The sequence below is a fragment of the Maylandia zebra genome, linkage group LG10 (assembly GCF_041146795.1).
Source record: "Maylandia zebra isolate NMK-2024a linkage group LG10, Mzebra_GT3a, whole genome shotgun sequence".
Classification (NCBI taxonomy): domain Eukaryota; kingdom Metazoa; phylum Chordata; class Actinopteri; order Cichliformes; family Cichlidae; genus Maylandia; species Maylandia zebra.
In genome coordinates, this window is record NC_135176.1 from 18,586,664 (window position 1) to 18,611,870 (window position 25,207).

General features: G+C 40.0%; 1 protein-coding gene across 4 annotated transcripts in view; it reads left to right on the top strand.

Annotated features, from left to right (window-relative positions):
• The window catches only part of LOC101481258 (replication protein A 70 kDa DNA-binding subunit), a 49,020-nt gene that overhangs the window by 5,701 nt on the left and 18,112 nt on the right, over positions 1 to 25,207 (top strand). For all 4 annotated transcript variants that reach the window (XM_076889256.1, XM_004550154.4, XM_076889257.1 and 1 more), the window contains 6 exons: positions 4,947 to 5,154; positions 8,896 to 8,998; positions 9,124 to 9,192; positions 18,027 to 18,219; positions 22,544 to 22,680; positions 23,267 to 23,415. In XM_076889256.1, the coding sequence (XP_076745371.1) occupies positions 4,947 to 5,154; positions 8,896 to 8,998; positions 9,124 to 9,192; positions 18,027 to 18,219; positions 22,544 to 22,680; positions 23,267 to 23,415 (859 nt within the window). The remainder of the gene's footprint in view (positions 1 to 4,946; positions 5,155 to 8,895; positions 8,999 to 9,123; positions 9,193 to 18,026; positions 18,220 to 22,543; positions 22,681 to 23,266; positions 23,416 to 25,207) is intronic.

A 25,207-nucleotide genomic window follows, 5' to 3' on the forward strand; every position in this document is an offset into this window, starting at 1 on the left:
ATATATGTAGGTGGTGTCAAAGTGTGCCAAGGCCTGAGGTTTTCCTGCTCTTGGATTATGGATATCATTACTTGCTTTGCAGATTACAGTATTTAATTACCTCATTGATTTAAAACAAGTCCTCATTTAGCCGTACTTACCACAAGGTCTTTAATGAGCTACAAATCATTTTTGTCATCTACAATTCATATATTGTAGTGGTATAGAGCACCTAATCATGTGTGTATAATATTAACAGAGAACAAAGGAGGGTTTTGTTTTAGCTTAAACATACAATATTTGGTCCAGTTATTTCAGGGACAATTAGAATATTATTTCTTAATAAAACCTAATCTTGCCAACAGAGGGAGCCAAGCACCCTTTAAGCAAATGCTGCTGACAGTTGATTTGCAGTCTTCTCACTGTTTTCACCCCAAACTGCAGCTATAATTTGGTGGAGAACAGAGACTTGGAAAGACATTGCTAACCAAACAGTACATCCTGATGTCCATCCCTTTGATATTCATAGCAGTTCAGTGTTCAAAGGCTGTAGTCTGGGGGTGGGTTAAGAACTAGATAAAGCAGGATCATAAGGCACACTGTGGTAGCCACAGGAAATGCTAAATGAATGGTAGACTGAAGTCGCTTTAGTCTAAGTACCTTTTTTCATAACACGTTGGGTACTTAAATCATATTTACAGCTCAGCCATCAGAGCGGCAAACTATCTTGTTGCCCACTGGCCACTGGGGGAGTCCATAACTCACTTCTTCCTCTATTTTACCACCAACCAGAGTTTTGTAACATTTTAGGAGCCCCAAATGATACTCACTTTCCTGCCACAGTAGCTGTTGCCATGTATCATGCCTAAAGTAGTCTGCATTTTATTGGATCTGCTTTTATTAGCTTAGCCTTTGTTTCACTCAGTTGTTTTATACCACCACCAACTACGCTTAGCATTGACATTGATTTTGTTATGTGGCAGAAACATACCCGATAGTCCTTCTCGGTGGAGGATGTAGGCATGTGGGTGGATAATGAGTGCTTAGTATATTGCGCGTGTTTGTGCATGTGTAGGTGTGTGTCTGTGTGCTCGTGTTGTGACTGAGGGAGCTTGTGTGGGCCGGTGGCTCCTCCAGTTCATGGCTTCATGAATATTGTGTTGTGGACTGAATCCTGTTGTTGCGGTGCACACGGAGAATCGGCGCGGGGGGGTTGAGAGAGAAGTCAACTAATTTGACTCAGCAAAGACGAGGCTCCGTATTAACTAGTTCATCAGACTCCTTTCCTCATTACATCCTTTGATCTGTGTTGCTTCAGAGATTCAACCTGATAGATGAAAACTGCTCCTCTATTTAATTGTTCTGTTGATGAAGGGGTCTTGTGCATAAATTCTCAAGCCTTTTCTCCTTTTGAATGCGACTTAGTGATTGATTGTTTCATTATTTTTCTAAATTGCATTCTTACTAAGTCGATGCATTTTTGAGCGTTTCCAAGACTGCTAAATGCCACAAATCAAGCATTTCCATTGAGCTTTGGGTTATGTAATGGCTCATGGGGCTGTTGTTGTATTTGAGGGTTTTGATTCAAACCTCTGTGCAGACGTCCCAGTCTTTGAGCAACATACTGACTCCCTGGGTGCCTCCATTTGGCTAACTTGGCTCATTACTTCTTTCAATTATGTCTCTTTCTTGTACTGTAGCTCCGTGCAGCAGGGATCCTATTGGCAGAGAAGCCTAAGATGCAGGGAAGAGACACAAAGATGTAGGATATGTATTTACCAAACAGCACATCCTCTTTAACTCTTACACCATTTTCATGAGATGGCTATCACCCATGTAGACGTAAGGTTAAGAAATATTAAAACAAACATTTTAGAGGTATTAACTGAAACTCTACGACTGCTGCTCCTGTGCTTTATGTAGATATATATGTAGATATATTCATACATTAGAGCAGGGATGTCAGACTCTCTTTACATTATGAGCCACATACACTACACTTTGAACACTTAACCAGTGAAACGACATGATAAATTGTTAAAATTACAGGAAAAGTTCTAGTAGCTCCATGCCTAGACTGGTTTTCTTAATTCTCAGAAAATGTCTTTACTGTGGACCCACTAAAAATACGGAAATTTCTTTAGTTGATAGAGGACACCTTTCATGTGGGCCAGAATGAAGTCTTTGGTGGAACAATTCTGGCCTCCAGGCCTTACGTTTGACACCACTGCATTAGTGCATAATGAAACAAAACCCATTACTAAAACAATAGAAAAGGATGTCGCAGTGAAGTTTATTAATGGTTGGGCCAAACAATAATTCACTGTGCAGCTTTATACGACATGCATTTCTCCTGAATGAGCCCAAATACAAACACATACATGTTATCCATTTAAGAACTGGAACATATTTGATGATGCAAACCTAAGATCAGTTCTAAAATCACAGACCAGAGGACAGAGAGGACAGAGGAGTGAGAAACTGGAGGAAGTGTACAGTAATTGGCTGAATGGAAAGCTGCTGTAGGCATTGTGCTCTGTAGAGACTCCTGACCTTTGACACCTTGGGAGTAGGAGGATGCTGTTAGATAGACTTTTCCTGTTGAAGATTTTGTGGCATTTATTTTAAGTGTTTTGAGCGTCTAGTTGTTTGAGAGCACCTCTTAGGTTCGCAGTCCTCTCTCGCTTAAACATAACAGAACAGAAAAAACCCCAAAAAAACAGCAGTAGGTGTGAAGTCAGAGGCCACGACACAGTTGTCACAGGTAGTTCTGTGTTCCCATTTAAATATTCATCAGCAGCTATCTCTTGAAATAGAGTCTTCTCAAACTGCTTCGTAGATGATATTTAAATTCCAAAAAGATATCTGCACTCACTAAAGTGCGGTTAAAATAATATCCATAATTCATCACTAACCATTCTCTGTAGGTTTCTTTTTCCCCCACACAACTCTTTCCCTTTTGCCCTCACTCTGATGAACACACACACACACACACACACACACACACACACACACACACACACACACACACACACACACACACACACACACACGTTTTCATTCTTTCTCATTCACGTTCTCTTTTTTTGTTATTATTATTTCCTTTTCATCCATACTGTATATTCCCCTCTTAGTGTATACTCATCACAGTCCGCTCTTTAACAACAGGAGCTGTCGAATATGGTATTGGCATACATATTAGAAGCCTGCATTGATCTAAGCCACAGAAAACGAGCATCCTTGATAAAGCTCTGCCCCCTCTTTGCTGTTTTTCAGTCCATTCCCGATTCCCACCACCTATCATCTCCTCATCTTCTCTTTCGCCACCAGTTCTCTCTTCCTAACTCTCCATCCAGATAGCGTGTGTATGAATATTGATGTTAATTACCCCTCGGCTGAAAATAGCTGTTCAATCTGTGAATTTCCCCAAGGAATTTGATCATGAGGTGCACACACACACAGAAAGGAGGGTATCATCGAGGTGCATATTTGTTGTGCTTTACAACCGGAGCTTAAATCAGAGGGAGTGGTCTCGGTGGACCTGATTCGCTTTATCCCTGAAAATCCCCGCACACCCTCCTTTCCAAAAAATACTGCTGCTCAATATGGCATGTTATTCCTGCCAAAAGAAGCAATTGCATAAAAAATATTGTGTCAGCAGATAAGTGTTTGGGTTGAATCATACTGATGGGGCTGATGCTACTTCATTGTGGGAGGTGAGATAGCACCTTATGAGTCTGTGGGTTGGTCCAAACTGTTGTATCTTGCAAAGAAGAACACAAAAGTTGTGGAGTTTTTTTTTTTTTTTTTTTTTTTAATTTTATACAAAGAAAACTTCGTCTTAACTTAAAAAAATACAGTTGTGTTGATTTATTTCTATGTGAGGTAGTTAAATTAGTCCTGAGTTGAGTATGCACATAACAAAGACAGAAATAAGATCAACGCTGCAAAATTAAATTCCATAAATTCCATATTATGCTATTGAATCACTCTCAGCTTGAGTAATTACACATTAGCGTTCATATTGATATTTTCTGACAATTTTAGCATTTAGTGGTTGAAGTAGACACAGGACGAGAAATATGCAATCATTGATTATTAACCTCCCATATTCTCTCCTACTGATCTAGAATAACTGCTCTGTCTTTGACTCAGTCTAAGTTAAAAAATAATCATGGCGCATGAACATAATTAAGGCAAGTATGTTTGCTTTCTTGGCCATGAGACCGATAGTCTGATAACTAATTCAAATTATTCTTTCTCCTATGACTGAAAGGCACGTACAGATATAGTAATTATGAAATTAATAATTGATTGGCAGCCTTACCCGAAGAAGAAAAACATTTTTATTAATTGGCACAAACCGATGTTAACAGGGAATTAAGAAACTCTGAGCATGCATCTCTGTTGGGAGAATTTAACTTTTTCAGGCGTTTTATTATTTTGGCAGCTGCTCACAGATCAGATGATAATACTACCACTAATGTTTAATCCTAGCTGAAGTTTTTGGCAGCGTGTTTCAGATTGTATTGCCTAATAGCAAACTGGCAGGTGCTCTACCACTGTAGTTGGGCTAATAAATACCTCACAGTGGTTGGAGCTTTGATAGAGTTAATGAAAAACTATTAACAAGCTACTTTTGCAACATAAGAGACATAGCTTATGCAGGTATTAAATAGAATGGAAACTAATGTTTGGTAGTCTCACCGGATGTGGGATGTGGGATCGTGCTACATACGTTAATAGTCCAAGTTTTAAACCTATAAATCAACAGTAAAATAACACTGAGAAAATCAGCAAGTCTTCTCGTTTCAGAAGTTTGAACCAGCCAGTGTTTGCCATTTCAGTTTGAAAATGGCTTTTGTGGTGAATCCATTTCCAAGATTGTTGATGATCTCTTTCAGCAATATTAAATTACCATGTTGTTAATGTGCAACACTCTTTTAAGTATCTTCTTTGTGTTTCAGCTCCCAGAGGCAGAGGAGGAAGTTTTACGGGAAAAACACCCATGAAAGCTTCTCCCATGAAGGCCTCAGCTATTAAAGCATCACCCAGTAAGGGCTTAACTATGAAGGTTTCACCCATGAAAGCTTCGCCCATGAAGGCCAACAGCGCTTCTCCAGGTTCTTCAGCAAAAGTGAATCCTATTGCAAGCCTCAACCCCTACCAAAGCAAGTAAGTGCAAGTGATCTCGGTCTAAATTTACTCACTTTTATATACATCAGGGGTCTAAGACTCGTTTTAGCATGCAGCTCAAATGTATTTTAAGTTGGTCAGACCTAGGAGACAGTGACTATAAAAAAATAAAGACAACCAAATGCTTTCTAATTATTTTAGTGTGAAGATGAACCCTTAGATTGTGAGGCATTCAATTTTAACTGTCCAGTTTTGTATTTATTTCCACATTCAGTCGTATGTCATTACAAAGAAACAGAACTGTTGGAACGTGCTGACATGTCTCTGTAGCTTAACCACCTTACTTTGGTGTATTATGGTGGGCGGTAGATAGTGTTGTTGTATCTCAGAAGAATATAAAACAGATAAATCAAACATCTGGGTAAAAAAAAATGAACAATTTGGACATTTTGCTGTGGGCAGGATTGGACCTTTTAGTGGCCACTTGTACCTTACATTAGACACCCTTCACATGCATGTACTGTGTGTGAGTTAAGTTCTGTAGCAGATCATTGTAAAGTTGTGAAGTTGAATCTGACTTGCCCATATTTCTTCCTAATATCCAAACAAACTTTAAGCTGTATATGTTTATGATTTCACTTTGATTTTGTTGCTTTTCTGCTCATCAGCTAAACTACTTTCTCTCACGCTGTGACTCTGCTTCCCCGCTTGCTACCATTTCTTGGTAGCACTTTGGGGCATGTGTTGACGCATGCATGTATGAGCATTCATTTTTTTTCGCTCACAATGTGTGTGGCTGTGTGAACTTGAGTGTACATATGTTATACAACCCATTTGCATGGAAATGAAATGAAATGACCGATATTGCCTTGGAAACGGACACTTTTGCAGCAGGTACTGCTGGGTCTTTATGGTCTGCTGCTGAGGTTTTGATTTTGTTATTTGGCCCGGTGGGGATTTGGCTAACCACGTTTTTTCCCTTTTCCTTCCCTCTTACAGTTTCACCTCCAGGGTTCGCTTTTACTGCACCCTCCCCCCCACCCTCATGTTTCTTATCGTTTCATTAGGCATAAGTCTCTGTCTCTGACCTTAAAGTTAGCTACAAAAAGACAAGAGCACAGAATAACAAGCTCTAGTTGTAGTGAAGGCACCCTGTCAACTCTCTCTGTGTTTGGGCACTGATAACGTAGCACTGTTTGAAATTGTAGGCTGTAAAGATAACTGTGCCTCTAGGTGTTGTAATAAACTGATGACTGTTCCTACTTTGAAGTTGGGGAGTACCTAGAGTGAGTAAAACAGATGACTTCAGCAGCTGTAGTCCTTCTATGAACATTTGGGTGAGATTAAAAGTGGAGGTTTGTTGTCGTTGTGTGACACAGTGTTACATGCAGTTGATTATATAGTGATGCTTTCTATGTGTGCAAGGTCTTTTATGGCTGTTCGCATGGCTTTCCCCGTCCCATTCTGGTATTGTTAAGTAAAAGCATCTAGAGCAGACTATAATTGGCTTTTGACTGTCATAAACCTTGGTGTAGCAGTCTTATCCATACTGAGCAGGAAATAGGGTTCACTCGAGGCCAGCAGCTGCTCTTATGATAGGGGATTTAATTGCAGGCAAAGTTATAGTAAGAATATCCTCCACTGCAAAATTATCAATGCAGTCAAAAAGAATCCTGCTTCATAAAGCGCAGAGCATGGCTGGCTGTTGTTAAAAACAGAACAAGAAGCACATCCAGGACTTGGCAGATGTACAACAACCAGTTCACTCTTTGAAAAGAAAGTTGTGATATGCTTTATTTTTCCCTTTCACTGAACTTTAAAAAAGACTGTGAGACACTCATTCAATTTCCTAGGAAATTGTTCTTTTTGTGCAGTTGTGTTACACATTGGTGACTGATGTGTGCCGAGCTGGAATGCTCATTAACAAAAAAGGAGGCTTTTTAAAGTGTCTGCCGTAGGGCTGTTCGATATAACGATATATATCGGATGACGATATAAAAACGTCTGTCGTTTCATTTTACGCTATCATTTGTTTCGTGGTGTCGCAAAATACACTGTTTACGGCAATATTTTTTTCATTGTTTTGATGGTCACTGTAGTGGCTATATTCTTAAAGTTCTCTCTTTCTCTTATATTTAATATAAACACACTACGGACGGAGAAGCGCCTGTTTTTATGGGTTGTCGTTAGCAACAACGATGGTAAAACCATCGCATGTCCACTTGTTTATTTTCCACATAAACCTTTCACAATAAAGCTCAAGATCCTGTTGAGACTTTTCAAAATAAACTGAATCACGTGAAAAAGTATGCAGAGTATTGACGGATGAGAAGCAAAAAAAGAGTCGTCAGGTGCTAAAAAAATCAACCTTAGACTCAAACATTAGAACAGGCTTTCCCCCGCAGCACGCCGTGTAATAAATACTCACAAAGAAAACGGCGGGCGTTACAACCTATGTCTAAAAATGTGTAGTTTCATGCATCGGTTAAAACACTCGACTCCAGGTACACGACGCCCAGCTGGAAACACTTCACCTACCCGAGATTCACAGAATTTACAGAAAATATTAATTCTTTTGTGATTTATATCGTTATCGGGCGATAAAGGTTTTATATCGGGATATGAGATTTTGCTCATATCGCACAGCCCTAGTCTGCAGTATTATTTACTGTTTGACCTTTAGACTTATTCCTTTAGTTAAGTTTCACACAGCTGTGCTGTTAAAGGCAACTTATTTGCAGTAATTTGTTATTTTTAACAAAGTATTTATATTAAATGTCCTGTTTGTATTTGCATAATGAATATCTGATGATGGAACACGGTGGAAGGGATTTGTGCATTTACAAGGTACAGGGCTTTAATGAACCAAGGACTTTTATTTGACAAAAATTCTCCACTTATAACGTCTCATTCATTCATACAAGCACTTTTTATACAAGTGCTTTCTATCTAACATTCACAGTCTAATGAGTGCATTAGGAGCAACTTACAACACTCTTCCCTTAAAAGTAAATACTGTCCAGAAAGTGAGCTACCTTGGTGGAGGTTTGTGTGCTTAAAACAAGAGTGCTTTTTTTTTTAAAGTGAAATCATACCAGCAGACTGAGCAATTTTTCCATTCATACAAAAAAGGAAGTTTCACATCGAGCTTGGTCTAGGTGAACCTACTTCTACCAGCAGACACTGGAGCCAGTGAAGCTGTAGCCGTAGCCTAAAGCATCAAAGATTAAAGTTGGTGGAACATCATGCAGGCTAGTTACAGTAGCTTAACTTAAATGGATCAGCTCTGTATGGTATAGATGCTTTTTTGCCTTATGAAAGTAGCACCGGTGATTTAGTGACCAATTATCGGGCCAGATGAGAGCATATTGACCAAACAATTGACAATACTTTGGTAAGTAGTTAGTGTGCCAAGGCCAGTGAGTTCTCAACAAGTCAGTTTTTTATGGTTTGTCATCTAAAATAACTTTGATCTTGTGTTAAGAGGATATATTTTTGACATACGACTGGCATCCTGTCCAGGGTGTACCCTGCCGCTCGCACTACGTGAGCTATGACAGGCTCCAGCCCCCCAATGACTCAGAATTGGATGGATGGTCGAATGGGCTTTAATACAATCACTGCCAAAGACAAAATTATCTAGCAATCAGTCTTTTTATAATATACAATAGTGTTATTTGTTTTATAGTCACAGAACAAAATTGCTCTAGGAGGTCTTGAATGATTAGTGATTTATCAGTCACTGATTAATACAGATTCATTTTTATTTTTTTTCCATAGGTGGACTATCAGAGCCAGAGTCACCAACAAGTCGAGCATTCGCACGTGGAGTAACTCCAGAGGAGAGGGCAAGCTCTTCTCCTTTGAAATAGTGGATGAGAGTGTAAGTAGAGGAGTAGAGAGGTCTTATTAAATCTGACTGTTGCATCTTAATATGGTCACACATGGCTGATTTTTGCCTTCTATGTGCAATGAAATGGTGTTAAATGGAAACGTGCTTGTCAACAGGGTGAAATCAGGATCACTGCTTTCAACAAGGAAGTGGACAAGTTTTTCTCTCTAGTGGAGCAAGGCAAGGTGAGCAGATCCCAGTCATCTGTATTCACACTTGAAGCGATAAGTGCTTCCTTGGAAATTTCAGGCAAAAAATTATACGTTTTACATGTGTTTACACTGAGTTTTATGACTCAAGAGTGTAAAGAAAGGTTTGCGCTTGCATTCGCGCCAATAAATCTGACTGAATACTCATTTTGACAAAAGAAAGATTTACACACTGCTTGCGGCTTAAGTCTCAGGTATTTATTTTGTATGCACACACAGGTCCTCAAACAACATCGGTGAAATACTGCCTAATAAAATCCTTCTGTAAAATCTTCTCATGTCTGGAGGACTTTTCGATTTTATAGAGGAGACTCCTTAAGTCATTTTTGCTAAAATAGATACCTGTGTGGTTGAGACATATTGAGCACTGTAAATATATGAAAGATACCCATGAAGCTGACATATTTCAAGAAAATCTTATGGGCTGCTAAATATTTGTGTACATTTACCTGCAGATGAATAATCTTTTAATATTTTTACGGGATGAATTGCTAGATGTTTCTTTATCTATTTGCTCCTATGTTGCTTACGATTTGTGTAGTGTTTTGTCTTATTCATCCATGCTTCTGAAAAACTGACTTGGCTACAGTTACTTGAATACATACCCAAAGGTTTACCCTTTATTTAAAGATTCAGTCTAGTGGATAAATCCTGTGGTAATTTAAGTATAAAAGAGGCTTTCGTCACACTGAGTTTCATTGCACTACAAGCAATGTCTCTTTTCGCTTCAAGTTTAGAGGGTGAGCATGATTAAAATGACCAGTAACCCCCCTCAATGTGCAAATGGGCATGTATGATTGAATACTAGAAAGTCGAGCACTGATGCTTATGTGTGTCTCTGCCAAACCAGATGGTCTTAAAGAATCTTGGAAATATCATGTGGTAATAGGATCATCTTTTGACCAGAGGGCCCTGGTTCAAACCCCGTGTCAGAGAGTATCCATATTAGAAAGAAATGCTACGCCTACAAGCTCCAGCTGCACTCACATAACTGACACAGACACTGATCCTTGGGCTTACTGCAGGGCTGCAAATCAAACAAGATATTTGATCAAATTTAAGTATGGTTATAAAAATTCCAAATGATAGTAAGGAATAATTATTTATTAATTATAAGAATTTTATTAAATCATTGCATCTTGCTTTCAAGTGGCTACATTCATAAAAACACGATCAGTGAGACAGATTCATGTAATAGTGCTGCAGATAAGTAAAACAATCTTTCAAAAGTGGATACAAATGCCAAAATTTTCATGTTTGTCTCTATGCAGCCATTAATCTGAGAAATCCCATTAGCCACTTCAATTTTACGAATTTTAAACATTTCCAGTTTGGCTATTATTTCTATTACTATTACTACACAATTTCAGCCAATACATTTCTGAGGTTTTAGTCTTGATTTATAAGCTCTGTACTTCACTATACGTAAAAAACTTCTTCAGGCCTTTTTTTTTTCCTTTTTTTTTTTTTTGCCTGTCCCGTTTGGTTCTTTTGCCATCAGAATTATTGTCTAAAGGCAAAGAAAGATGCCCAACGGATTTACTTTACCAAATTGACCATCCCAGCCTTGCCATAATGGTCTATTTGATTCACCTTTTATTGTTTATTTTATTTATTTTTTTTATTTTCACCTGCTAGATACGGGACAGACTTGAATGAGGAAAAGAAAAGGGAGAAAGGAAGAGGGGGAAAAAACAGCGGAGAAGAGGGACGGGGATAAAGGGCAAAAAAAACAAAAACCAACTAAATAAGCAGACAAAAAAAATACATATATCAATCACCTGGATCACCTGTTGAAAAAGAAAAAAGAAAACAAGCAGAAGAAAACGAGATCAATACAATAAACAACATCACGATGATATATGGGAATATAACAGTAAATACTAAATATTAAACATTATTGTGCAGCACGTAATATCGACAGCGCACAGTGTGCTTTGAGGTAGGAGCCAAAAAGGGTGTAGTTTGTGTGTGTGAGCACCCGTGTGTACACCTGTGAGCATGGACGCGCTTGTTTTTAAAAGGTTCCTTCATGTAATGATCTGCTAGAGGGTGTGGGGGGGCCACAGCCCCGTCCTCCAGGGCATGAAGCAGGTATGGAGGAGATCAAGACTCCAGACATCCAGAGGCCCCCAGAACACAAGAGACCAAGGAAACTCGGCCGGGGGCTCGGTTTCATATGCAAAAAAAATTATTGCGCTAGCACCTCACCCCACCTCCGAAGTGGCCCGAGCGAGCCCCAGGCTCCAGTCCCCGATAAGCAGCCACCAAGGAGTGAGCCGGTGTGTACCTGGGCGCCCATCCCCGGACACAAAGAACCACCAACGCACCGACGTCTGAGGGCTTCTGCCACTGGCAGGGGAAGTGGTGGTGGGGGGAGATAGGCCTCCATATCTTAGAGGTCCTGAGATGTCCCCAGAAAGGTGGCGTCAGATACCCAACCTGACATATAGACACAGGCATACAGGCACACACAGATACAAACATCCATTCCCACCCTCATGCTCTCATATGCACTTACTCAACACTCAACCAACGTGGAGACAGACATAAAGAGACACTGTACACACGATCACACTCCCCAAGCGTACTCTAAGAACCGGGTCTAGGTACCCTTGCCCCTGCAGGGGGAAACTGCACCCAGACCCAGGTGGTGTTACCCTTTTCCCTGCGGTGGGGAGAAGCAGACCGCCCCAACTCCGCAGCAGCAGGGAGGTCCCACATTCCAGACCCCAGTCGGACGGCCAACTCCTCCTCCTGGCCCCCTGCTCCAGCAGGTCGCAGAGAACGGGGGTGTGAGAAGACTCCAAAACCTGCCTCCGCCCGCTCATATGTAGTGTTGATGCATGTGTGTTCTAAGGTGCATTTAACCCTTTAAAACCGGTCAGAGCGGGCACGCTCCGTTTTGCGTAACTATTTTTAAATCCCGGTAGCACTGCAACCACGTGAGCTAGCACAATAATTTTTTTTGCATATGAAACCGGAGGAGTTGTACTTACATCTTATGCCATCAGCTTGTCCTAGGTCACGGTTTCCTTCCACATATAGCTTTGCAAAAACTGCATAAAAAGCGCTTGCAGCAACAAAAACATAATATTCCAGAAACTTGCTTTGCCGATCCGATCAGCTGTTCATAACACTTCCTACTCCATCAGCTTGAACTATCGCATGTCCGCCATGACCTGCCCAAAACCGGAAGTGACGTCATTTTCGCGGAAATGTAGTTTTTTTTTTTACCACCAGGGCCTCATGAGCCTATACTGGTGTTTTTAAAAGTTATGTTTGACTTTATGACTTTCTGTGTCGTTTCTGGGATGCTTAGGACTCATATTGCACTGCTGGAAATAGTTTATTTTGATGCATATGCTGCTTTTTTGCAAATTTGCACTATAATATTTATTTTCGTTTTTCCTGCAGTGTATAGAAATTGGTGTATTTCACAAATAAAACTATGAAGACACTCAAAATAAATTTCCTGTGGTGGGAAACTAGTTTGTGCAACTTTTTTGTATTTACAGTTTTGAGGGATAAGCCTCTTAAATTTCTCTAACTAGAAATATATGTTAAAAAACAAAAACGATTTTAAATTTTTTTTGTAGTTTATTGCACTTTTTTGCAATTTATGTAATTACTATGCACTTAATGCATGCATGTTATTAAAATTTAGGCTGTAATCGTTGTATTGATGTATAGCAACTTGAAATGCTCCCAAAAATGGCTCTATAACATGTAAAAATATAATATAAGCTCTGGTGGACTTGGTTCTATGGTAGGTCTTAAAGGGTTAAAACCCAGGAGGGCATGGAGCTACCTGCCACAGAGCAGCAGGTAAGCGCATAGCCCCTCCTGATAGCCCTCGATGTCTACGTGTATTTAAAATTTAGAGGTGGGCAACGACGCCAGGGGTGAGGTGTACACCCTGATGGTCTTTTGGAGTCCGTGTAGCATGCCCACCCCCAAGATCCTATATGTATGTGTGATGAGAGTGTGAGTAATGTGAATGTCTAAGTTGTGAGATAAAACTGAGGCACAAGAAGCCAGAAGGGGACAGAGGGGGGGTAGCCTCCCTTGCACCCTGGTGATACCCCAAGGCCCTGCATGTGTGGGTGATTGTGGCGGGAAGAGGGAGGCAGCTGGAGATGGGGAGGGAAGGAAGGGAGGGGCAAGTGACCCCTCCCTGGGGCCAGCTCCCCCGCTGACCCCAGTGGGCACCCCCATACTCCGCAACCCTCCAGGGAAAGGGGGCCCAGGCCCATCCGGACCGGTGCCCAGAACAGCAGCGACGCCCGGCCCCACAGAGTCCGGGACAGCCCACCCAACCCCACCACGTGCAGAAAACTGCACCCACCCCGTCATCGACTCATCTTCCAGACTACACAAGACAATAGACGCCCAGGCTGAGATCTTCCTCCACCTCTCCTGTATCTCCCCCTCCTGCAGAGTGAGTTCCTGAAGAGAGGAGAGCTCCTGCAAGGTGTAACAACCTCCCCCACCAGTTGAAGAGCCCCCCAGGTGGCTCTGTTCACTGGCGGCACCCTGTGCCAGGGCCGGGCCCCCATACACCCACCCGCCCACAACCCCAGCAACATACCAACCAGGACCCAAGCCCCCGAGGCCCGGCCAGGGCCCCAACCCAGAGACTGAGCGCCCCCAGAACCTCACGCCCGTCCCGGACCCACCCAGGGGCAGCCAGGCTACCAGGTCAGTAACCCACGTCTGTCAGCACAGACCCTCCCCTAGCCCCGCTGCCCGCAGCCACGAGGAAACCGATACCTTAGAGCCAACAGAGCCCCTAATAGGCCATGACCGCTACCCCGGGTTGAGCCCCCCAAGGAAGATGCTCCTGGGGAACCCCCCCCCCGATGCCCTAAGCCTGTCCCTACCCACACACCAATCACAACAGCGAAGGTGGGACCAAACTATGACCCCCCACCCCCACTAGGTGATGGAGCTAATCAAAGGAGCCCAGAGCAATTGATCTGATGTGGTGGCAGAGGCTGTATCGAGACTAATGTAATCTAATAAATAATTCCTATATTGGTTAGAATTAAGATTATTTTTATTTTTCCAGTTCATGAGGACTGTTTTCTTTGCTATGCATAGGGCAGTGAAAACCATATGGGCGATATTCTTATCTGTAGTGACATTATCTAAGCTGCCCAACAAACACACTAAAGGGGAAGTTGGAATGTTCTTCAGGCCTTTTTTTGTCAAATGTTAAACAAAATAATTGCAATGAGACATTGACAGTGAAGCTCCAGTGGGCCAATAAAAATTGCACTGTGCTGTGCAAGCAAAGGGATTACCCTTTTACCTCTTTGATAGCATGCTTACGACTAGGTTCAGACATTTAACAGTCATCCGATGCCAATTTATTCTTGATTTATTCTTAATTTTTGATTGAATGAATTCCATGTGTTCAATGCATGAAGGCTTCTTTACCCTTTGCTCAGCTCTCATGCTCACACACCCTGTCGTCAATTTTCTTAATCATTTATTTTGTAACATGCTAACACAGAGATAACCTTTTACCATCACACCAAAAGCTACTTTCAGTGAACTACAGCTCTTTGGATAGATTCAAACCTAAAACCTTAATGTGAGGCAACTAATGTAACACTGTGATGCCTAGCTGTTTGTTTCTTTGGTTAACTAATGTAAGTAGTTAAAATACACTGTCAAGATTTAATGTTAGTTCATCTTCTAATGTCTCCTAGTTTAGTTCATGGGGAATGACTGTAGATTACACTTACCTAGCACCCAAGCACTTTTAAATATGCACCTACAGACACATTTTTAACACTCACATGCAATCCAGAATGGATGGGTAAGGATATACCAATCCATTCTCTATCTTATTCAATCCCGAGGCACTATAAACAACATGATTTTTGGTGGTAGTAGGTAGGGCTGTGCGATATGAGCAAAATCTCATATCCCGATATAAAACCTCTATCGTCCTGATAACGATATAAATCACAAAAATGTAACATTTTCTGTAAATTCTGTGAATCTCGGGCAGCTCGACTTGTGGGAAGTTTTTCCAGCTGCGGGTCATGTAGCTGGAGTCGAGTGTTTTAACTGATGCATGAAACTATACATTTTTAGACATAAGTTGTAACGGCCGCCGTTTTCTTTGTGAGTATTTATTACACGGCGTGCTGCAGGGAAAAGCCTGTTCTAACGTTTGAGTCTAAGGTTGATTTTTTAGCACATGGCGGATCTTTTTTACTTCTCATCCATAAATAATCTGCTCTTTCACGTGATTCAGTTTATTTTGAAAAGTCTCAACAGGATCTTGAGCTTTATTGTGAAAGGTTTATGTGGAACATAAACAAGCGGACACGCATGCTGTTACCGTCGTTTTTGCTAACCACAACCCATAAAAACAGGCGCTTCTCCGTCCGTAGTGTGTTTATATTAAATATAAGAGAAAGAGAGAACTTTAAGAAATGAATATAGCCACTACAGTGACCATCAAAACGATGAAAAATATATTGCCGTAAACAGTTTATTTTGCGACATCACGAAACAAATGATAACGTAAAATGAAACGATAGACGTTTTTTATATCGTCATCCGATATATATCGTTATATCGAACAGCCCTAGTAGTAGGTGAGAATTGAGTAACCAGTGAGGAGTGTAAAGGTCCATGCAGGAGATGTTTATTACTACACCCATATTTGCAAATTAAAAACAAAACAAAACAAAAAAACAATTCTGAGTAATTTCAGCCTTCTATAGTTGACTTTGTGTTCAGTCGTGTATGATTTGACATCAAGATCATTCTGTCATGGCCGTGTGCAGGCAGACGGAGAGAAAGGACCCAAAATGCAGGACTCGAAGGCAGACATAAACTCAAAAAAAATCAGCTTTATTGCTGATAGCAACAGAACAGGAACCTCACTAAACTGGGAATACAAAAACCGAACTAGGCAGGCAGGCGAGCAGACAGAACACACAGTTAACATGAGAGTAGAAGCCGTTAACGACGTGACACTGACACAAAGACACACTGGGCTTAAATACACTGAGGGAGTCATCAAGGAATTAGAGACAGAAGGGGAACACAGCCGGGAGGAATAAGGCCTAACGAGACAGGGAGAGCAAATCTGGAACACTGACATCAGACAGGAACAAGAACCTTCAAAGTAAAACAGGAAGCAAAACACACTTTACTAAGACACGGACTAGACAGAGAGAGACAGACTTGACACTAACCAAAACCTACTAAATAATAATCATAATCAAAACAGTATCACTGATTAATCAAATCATAAATCATAATTTAGAAAAACACCAAAACATGAGAAACAGAAAGCTGGGTCAACATGACCCCGAACCGTGACACATTCTTGGATTTCTAGTTTACTTTGGAAAACTATTATGTTTTCTTGCCTTTTTTGACAGCTAACATGAAATTGTCTACCATCTTGAGTTTTCAAATAACCAATGGGCTTCATCAAAAAAGCACTTATAGGAATCTGTGTACCAGTTTTTGGATATTTTGATGTTTATCTCCACCTGTGAATAATTTCCTTGTCCTGTTAAACGTGTCAGCTGCATTGTAATGATAAATCTTTCTATAATGAGCGTAGCATATTATAAATCCTAATTCTTTTGATTTCCATGTATATATTATATTCATTGTATCACCACCCTGCAAATGTGATGTTACCTCCTCCGTTTGCGTGTGTTTGATTTATGACGTTCAGTGTACGTTACAGAACATAGGAGTCACCAAGAATTTTATCTGCAACAAAATTTTGTTTAACCCACTACTTAATACAGAAGGAAACATTTTTGCGCTTTCAGCCCTGTAAATGTTTTGTGGGTAAAAAAAATAATTGAAGACATTCATTCTGTCTCAAGAATACAAATCATTTTGGCAAGTAATATAAATATAATTTAGTTTTCTGTGTTTTAGAAGAAACCTCAAAGAACTGAGTACATTTTTAATCAAGTAAAAATAAATCTACTGCACATAGATTCCTTCTTTCTATAATCACTGACAATAATTTTTTTCTAGAAAGATTAAGTAAACACCAGTCGAAATCATCTCAGCCACCTGTTCCTGTCTTATCTACCTGTCCGATTACCTGACAGGTAGAACAGATGGTAAAGCGCTTGCGTATTTTAGTCCCGCCCACAGAGCTTAATAACTCAATTAACCCTCGCTATCATTTTGGTATTCACATTGGCTCAGGTATCAGCCACTGGCAGTGACTCCCAACACAGGCTCATATCCAATTTGTGTCCTCTGCCCTCCAAAGATAAAGGAACGAATCCATCGTCTCTTCGTGATCTGGGTATTGACAGAGCAGTGAGTGGGTGTGACTGGCTCTGAGCAGCCAGAATGCTTATCACATTGGTTTCATGCTCCCATCTCTGTGTGGGGTAAATCAGAGGGGGAAGAATGAAGGAAAAAGAAGAGAGTCACAGAGACAAACTGGGAGGCGGAAAGAGAGGGGGGATATCGGAGACTTGGGAGAGTAAATGAAGAAGTGAGCCTCGCAGATTGAGTTTAAATTATGCTGTTTAGCAGCCTCGCTCTCAGCTGCTTCTCATTTTCTGGTGAATTAGAGGACTGATGGGGCTGATATGGCACCACATTTTAGTTGGACCTGAAGGTTTTCAACTCTTATTAGGTTTTGGTTGAACACAAGCAGCCTTTTAATAATTATTTCCTTTTACACGATCAATAAATTGGTGACCCACTCAATCAATCGCATTAAATGTACAGGAAACTGCAGATTTTCAAGTCAAATTTTTATGATGTCAACAACTTTGATCTAATGTTCTCGGTAGGTGTACTACATCTCCAAGGCTACACTCAAGCCGGCCAACAAACAGTACACCACGCTGAAGAACGACTATGAGATGACCCTCCACGCTTACTCATCCATCGTGCCATGTGATGACAATCAGAGCATCCCCACAGTGCACTGTGACTTTGTGCCCATCGCAGAGCTGGAAAATCGAGACAAAGATGCTATCATTGGTAGGAGACAACATTCATCACACTTTATTTATACATTTCTCCAATTTAACAGATAAAAGAAAAACTTAACAGTGAGTGAGCAGGTAGAGCTTCAGTGTCAAGGATGGTTAGAAAAAAGGCAAAAGCGGGAGACGTGACTACTTGCTTCTTTTTCTTTTTTTTAAGCCTCACAAAACCAAACTGCATCTGACAAGCTCGGTTTTTGCAATCACAGCTCAGAAACATTACTAATGAACTCATCCAGATGGGAATTTGTCACACCAATCGGCAGACTGCAGTGAGCGTTCTGATGATGACCTGACTCACAGCCTCTTCAAACTTTGTGGAACAACTGCTTAAACAGAGCGTTAAAGATAGAAACTTTAGTGTGATTCAGCAACTGTGTTGTGCGTGTGTATGTTTTACAAATCAGAAGCCAAAACAAAAAACATACCAGTGACTGTTGTGTGAGTCAATCCAGGCAAAGAATACAACACATTTCTCAACCATGAAAGAATATTTTTATATATTTTTACCTAAAACAAAATTTTAGGTAATTTTTTTTCTCTGTGATGTTATCTTGTACACCACATTCGATTGACTCCATTAACAGGAAAACCTTATGAATATTACTCATTTAATTAGGATTCATTTTTTGTCTTTAAAATCAAAAATCATTTAGATAAAGGCTTTATGACTCTGGTTCAGTTAGTGTTTTTTTGCCCATGGAGTATCATACTATCTGATTGCAATTTAAACTGGTCTGGCCCAGCCATTTTGTTTATACTTTTAATTTGAAAGAGAAATTGCTGTATGTCACAAGTGAATTTAAATTGTTTGTGAAATTAGAATGGTTTATGGTTTTTAGAAATAGGCTGTTGTTGACATGACAAGACATGATTTTCTGCTTCTACTGTTTAGGCAATTAGGCCATAGGTGTAGATGCTACAAAAAACGAATCTATTTGACAGGCACGGTCGTGTCAGTTGTAAGCCAGATTTTCTGGGAAAATTTGTTACGGCAGGATCAAAATCAAGGTTAATTCAGGCATACTGTAAGAGAAGTCATAGGAAGACGATTACGTTTATTCTGCTGTTTTTATTAAGTTTTGTTGTGGCTCCTGGACACAGTGTGCGTGACATTTAAGTTTTATCTTCATGGCAGATAAATTGGGATGATCCAAATGAAGATTAGGTTTGAGAGACAGTAATTTGGTAGTGTTGTCCTTTTTATTAGTGTCACGATGTACAGGTATGAGTGACATTTTTATAGTTAGGGTAATAGAGATTAAAAAAAAAAACTTTTTCTAGGCGGTATGCACGCTACATCCTGCAGTTTTAGAGATCTGCATCTCCACCCATAAAGGGAGGAAAAAAAAAAAATATATATATATATACACAAATATACTGTTTTCCAGGCTTTATTTTCTCTGAATGCCCTCTAGACTAATAACTATAAAAAAAACAATGCATAACATTTGTTTAATCTGCGACTTGTACAACGAGACTGAGCTCTGAATGTGAAAGCGTCACAGAAGTTGATGTTTATAGTCTGCACAAGTACAAACAAGGGCCTTCAGTTAACAATAAAACAAAATAGCAGTCAGACTGGAAGGAGTCCAGAAATGTGCAAGGACACTACCTTGAAGGGGAGATTTGTCAAATTTAAATCAGTTTTCTCTTTTGATTTTTATTGGCCTGACTTCACTTTAGTTTGTGATTTTTGATGTAATTCTCACAGGAATATGTTGTTTTTGTTGCTTAGTTGTTCTTTATTTATTCCAATACATTTTTTGTGCAAGCTAAAAACAAACAGCTTTTTAAAACAAGATTAAAGAGGAATTTTACACTAAATCCTATTTGGATGAAACCTATTCTGCTGGCGTCTGTAGGTTGAAAAGTTCAGGTCTGTTGCGTTTGTCTTATGCTAGAGCTGTGCGCTGTGTGAGATTTGATTTTTGCATTGCACAGTAATCCAGTGTTGTAGCGTCATGGGCTAACAGAGCAAGTAAGACAACTGATAGCACAGAAGCAGGCATGTTGAATCTTTTAAGTGCTGGACACACTATAAAAGAAATTAATGGTCAGAAAGAAATATAAGCAACTGGCTGTACCCTACCAATTGAAAGCTCCATGTAGGTTTACATCCTGAACAGTTATATTACATGGTTACATTATTGCAAACTACCAGCACAGCACCACACTAAAGAGTTTAGAGATGCACTGAGCAGTTTAGCTGTAGGAGTGTGTTTGCGTTGGTCACAGAGGGGCAGTGTTACATGTCCCGTGTGTCATCTGTTGACTCTCTATTCGCTCTCTCCCTCGACTGCCTCTCACTCTACTCCTTTGTTAAATAGGGGATTATAACATGGTAATGAGAACTGTCAGCCTGTTCCTGTGGTGATAATGGAGTTCAGAGGTGGATGACGTCTCAATCATAATGGAATTAAGGAGGGCTGAGAGAGCACTGACAGAAATACCGGGAGGATGGGTAGGAAGGGGAGAGTTTAGAAAAAGGCTAGCAGAGAAGGCAGAAAGGCCAGATGAGTGATCTGAAAAAAGGTGTTGTTATTCAGTGTAGTTATTTTGTTAAATACATGAACACAAATGTGTAAATCCTCAGGACACCATGAAACGTGCTACAGACCCCCCCCCCCCCCCCCCCGTAGATTTTTTTGTGTTTTATTTCACGTACACAAGGAGATAAATAATGTTATAAACATCATTTATCTCAAGTGAAATGGCAACGGTCACCCGCAATGAGGCTTTTCAGAGATGGCAATATTCAAAATAGTAATAGTAAAATAGTAAAAACAGTATTTGTAACAGTATTTTGTACCAAAACTCATTTCTTCTCTTTCAGTAATGGTTAATCCACCTTTATGCACAAGCGTTTTAATTCAAATGTTGTTTTTAACACTAAAATATAATTATTGTTGTTATCTGTGCATTTTCACATTTGCTTTTTTATAAAAAACAAAAAAACCCATTGTAAACATGATTATTTTTTGATTAAAAAATAGTTTAAATGGATGGATGTCATACTTGATTAATTTCTGACTTGTCTAGATTTTGGTATAAAACATTTATTTAGTTTGTTATTTGCTTAATGAATAAATATTTGTGTTTTCTTATGACAGGTAGTCAACGCCTGTCTGATACCTATAATCACCCATCAGAGATATGATGTAAATGTCTGATCTTGTTAATATGACAGCTTGTTGTTTTTACAGAATTTAATGCATGGAAAAGATATTTGGGGTAATTTATCAGTGGTGTCACTACATAGCAGCATTTTTATAATACTACAGTACTGTTTGCAGCACATGTAGCAGACTACACACCTCAGCAGATGCTGGTACCAAGCAGTTTCTTCACAGTGTGACGATAATTACTTTATGAAATACACTGCTGGAGACAATGACCGCAAAACACAAAATAGTACCTGATTTACATGTTGATGAGAGCTGGGTTTTGACCCAGAAGCCAAACGGCTTTATTAGCCACAACCAGAAAATGGTACACTTCAGGTACAGGTACTTCAGATTTAACTTCAGGTGTATTAGCAGGAGTATGTTTGTGCACTACCAGTTTGTCCTCCATGGTTAGACTATCAGTGCACAATTCTGTCATTTTCTGATGTATCTGAGGGAACAAATGATCTGAATGCCACAGTGAATGCCATCATGTGGCTGTTTACAGCACTTTGAAACAGACAGCTTACAGGGAGTGATCCAGTTATAGCAGGAGGAAATTGTGATGAGCTTCTTAAGAAGACTACCTAGATGGAGAAATATGCCATATTCAGCCATGTTTTCTTTATGCTTTTTATGGGTGGAGTCATGCCATTTTGATTCCATCTTGTAAAGGAACAAAGCAATTGTTGACTCAAGTCGAACTGAAATGTGTATTTGAATATTTTGTTTTTATCATTTTTTCTTTTTTATCTTAGAGCTTCTCATTGCTCCTCAGTGCAGTAATCCTGAATGAAGTGTTTAGGCTTTGACATGACAAGAAACTTGAAAGAGGGATGAGTGTGTTTGTTGTCATTTGGAAAGTGGTGCTGGGTGTTAGCCAGCCTGGTATGACATTTATGTCACTCTGCTGTAACTTGGCAATATCAGAGGGGTGTCAGCTCTGTGCTCTGTTGGGCCTTTACTGCTTATGATGTGATAACACTTCACATTATGTAGAGTATATCCAGGGGGCATTTTTAAATTCTACACTGTGTAGAGACATCTCAGGAGGTGCTCTTCACATAACGCTTTTTTTCATGCCCAACTGTAAGGATATTGTCTTCCTGTTATCAAGAGATGGAGTTGTAAAATGATTTTCTCTACCTCTAGATGTGATTGGAATATGTAAGAGTGCTGAGGATGTATCCCGTATCACCACTAAGAACAGCAGAGAAGTCTCCAAGAGGGCTCTCAGCATAATCGACGAAACAGGCAAAGTCGTGACAGTCACACTGTGGGGCGAAGAGGTAATAACTGTAATCTCTCTCTCACTCTCTGTCTTTTTGTATCCATGGATTGATTTCCAATTTGACATTAAAAAGTGTTGAGCACTCTTTAATTGAACGTGTTTATGTAGTTGCCCATGTATGTGTGTGTGCATACAGCCATGCATGTGTAGTCACACATCTCTCTTTGGGTGCTCTCGAGTACAAAAACACTCTGATTAGGTTTTCTGGGCTGTAAAATTTGGATCGGTCAAATCATTCCTGTGACCTTCAGTGATTTTTTGGACGAGAGTCTCCTATTTGAGACAGAAGGCTAAATAACTCTCGAATGTGCATGAAATAGCACTATTCTTCTCTAAGCTCATTCGATCTGCAAGAGCTAATCCCCTCCTTTTTGCAGAAATCCAAAAATGACTTTCAAATTAACTTGTAGGTTGTCCAATTATGAAAGCACACCATACCAAATATTACTTTCTGGTGTCTTCAAGCTGCAGACACAGACTAAACAAGTAAGAGACAATAACACAACTGCTTTTGCAGCCTCGCATTCTGTCTCCTGAATTATTTTCTTAGACACTTTTCTTCTTCTTTTTTTTTCTTTCTCCAGGCAGAAAATTTTGATGGCTCTACACAGCCAGTGGTTGCCATCAAAGGAGCTCGATTGTCTGATTTTGGGGGAAGATCTCTCTCTGCATTGTTCAGTTCAACAGTCATGGTCAACCCAGATATACCACAGGCCTTTAGACTGAGAGCCTGGTGAGTCACTCTGATATGCAGCAATACACCAACAATTATACACTTGCACCGATAATCACACCAAGAAGTTCTTTGTAAAAAAAAAATACCCTACTGCATTGCTCATACAAATGAAATGAAGTATGGTAAATTCCACCAGGCGTCTCACACATGAATATAAATGCAAAGCCCCAGTGATTACTTGGCTGGAGACTGGTGGCATGTGCCCCCTCAGTCCCAGCAGGACTCGAGACAGGATGTAGACAGAAGGGCGGAAGGAGGGAGCACCACAGAAACAAAGCACAAGTATTTGTGTTTTCCAGCTCCTAACTGCTTTTGTACTTCCTCACAAAGATGGGAACGTGGTGAGCAGCATCAAACTGGATTCTTATTAGCAGCTCCTGTGGAGGGATTTTGAATTATGACTCATTCACTCATTAAGGCTGTTCCCAAGTCTGGACACTGTTGAAACAAAAATGCTTTTTCCCTTTTTCTCCCTCTGTGTGTGTGTGTGTTTGTGTGTACATAACAATCCTTCTGTGTGCATATGATTTCCTGTGTGCTACTCTTGAAATCTATTCGTAGGCACTAAATTGCGTCAAACAGCACTCATACCTTCAAAGTGTAAATACAGTAATTTCAGGCGTGTTCCCGAAGGCATGGTTCTGTTCACACTTTTAAATTGTTAATGACTGCATTATGAATTCTGCTAATTGTTCCATGATTGATCATTTTGGCCACTTTTACGGGTACGTTATATTAGTTATGCCAGTTACTTATGTGTGCAGGAGAAAGTGAAGGGGTAGGCTGCATTGATCTAGCTTTAATCTTGGTCTTATTGGTCTCTGGTGTTGATATTTAAAGGGCTAAATAAGTAAAAGAACAGCACCCTCCTTCCTTTCATCACTCCTTCCATTCTCCTCTAATCCGCAGCTTTTCCTCTCGATCTCAGCTGCTGTTTGGTGCTTATTCAAGTTTACATGCTGGCAGCAGTCAATGAATGACAATGAAGTTAGTCAAGTACCAGACAGTTATCCACTTCTTTTTTATATTTAGGTCTGTGCTTTAGAAAGACAAAGGAGGTCTGTCTGACTCTACTTCCTGTGGCGATGCAGTGCTATGTGGGATTGTTTGGACCAGACTTCTTTGCATAATTCAAGGAAGCTGATGAATTTGGATGATGAGTTGATTAGATTGCACTGCTTAGTTAGACTGCTGAGCAGGAGTCACACTGATCCATGAAGATTTTAGATGGTATATTAAAAAGGTAGATAAATTAATAAAAGGCATGCATAGACACTATTATGCATAGGTTTTATTTATTTGTATTTTTCACTTGGTGAATGAACTGTGTATGTGGATGCTAATGTATGCAGAGAAAAAATGATAAATGGTCTGTTAATGCATTTGGCAGCCATATGTCAGATCATATATTTTGCAGGATGTTGTGTCTGGAAATCAGTTACAAGAGCGATTCAGACATGTCTGAAGATGCTTATTTGGATTATAATTGATACAGTGCAGTTAGTGATTGAGTTTAGTTACTCCTCAAGAAAATGCCATAGAACAAACATGTAAAAAAATATACACACATTTGCTTTGACACTTTCTTTTTCACAAATAGATACACTGCTGAACATATTCAGGTCCAGTGTTTATGGAACATCTAGTGTAGTTTAATATTTTCAGTATCCAGGGATCTTTACTTGTGTCCTCAAGCATACGGTGTGCTTTCTTTTGACTTATCAAATCCGTATTTCTTTTCCCTGCTCTCTGTATAATGTGCATGACAATTTAAAAAGAATATACCAAT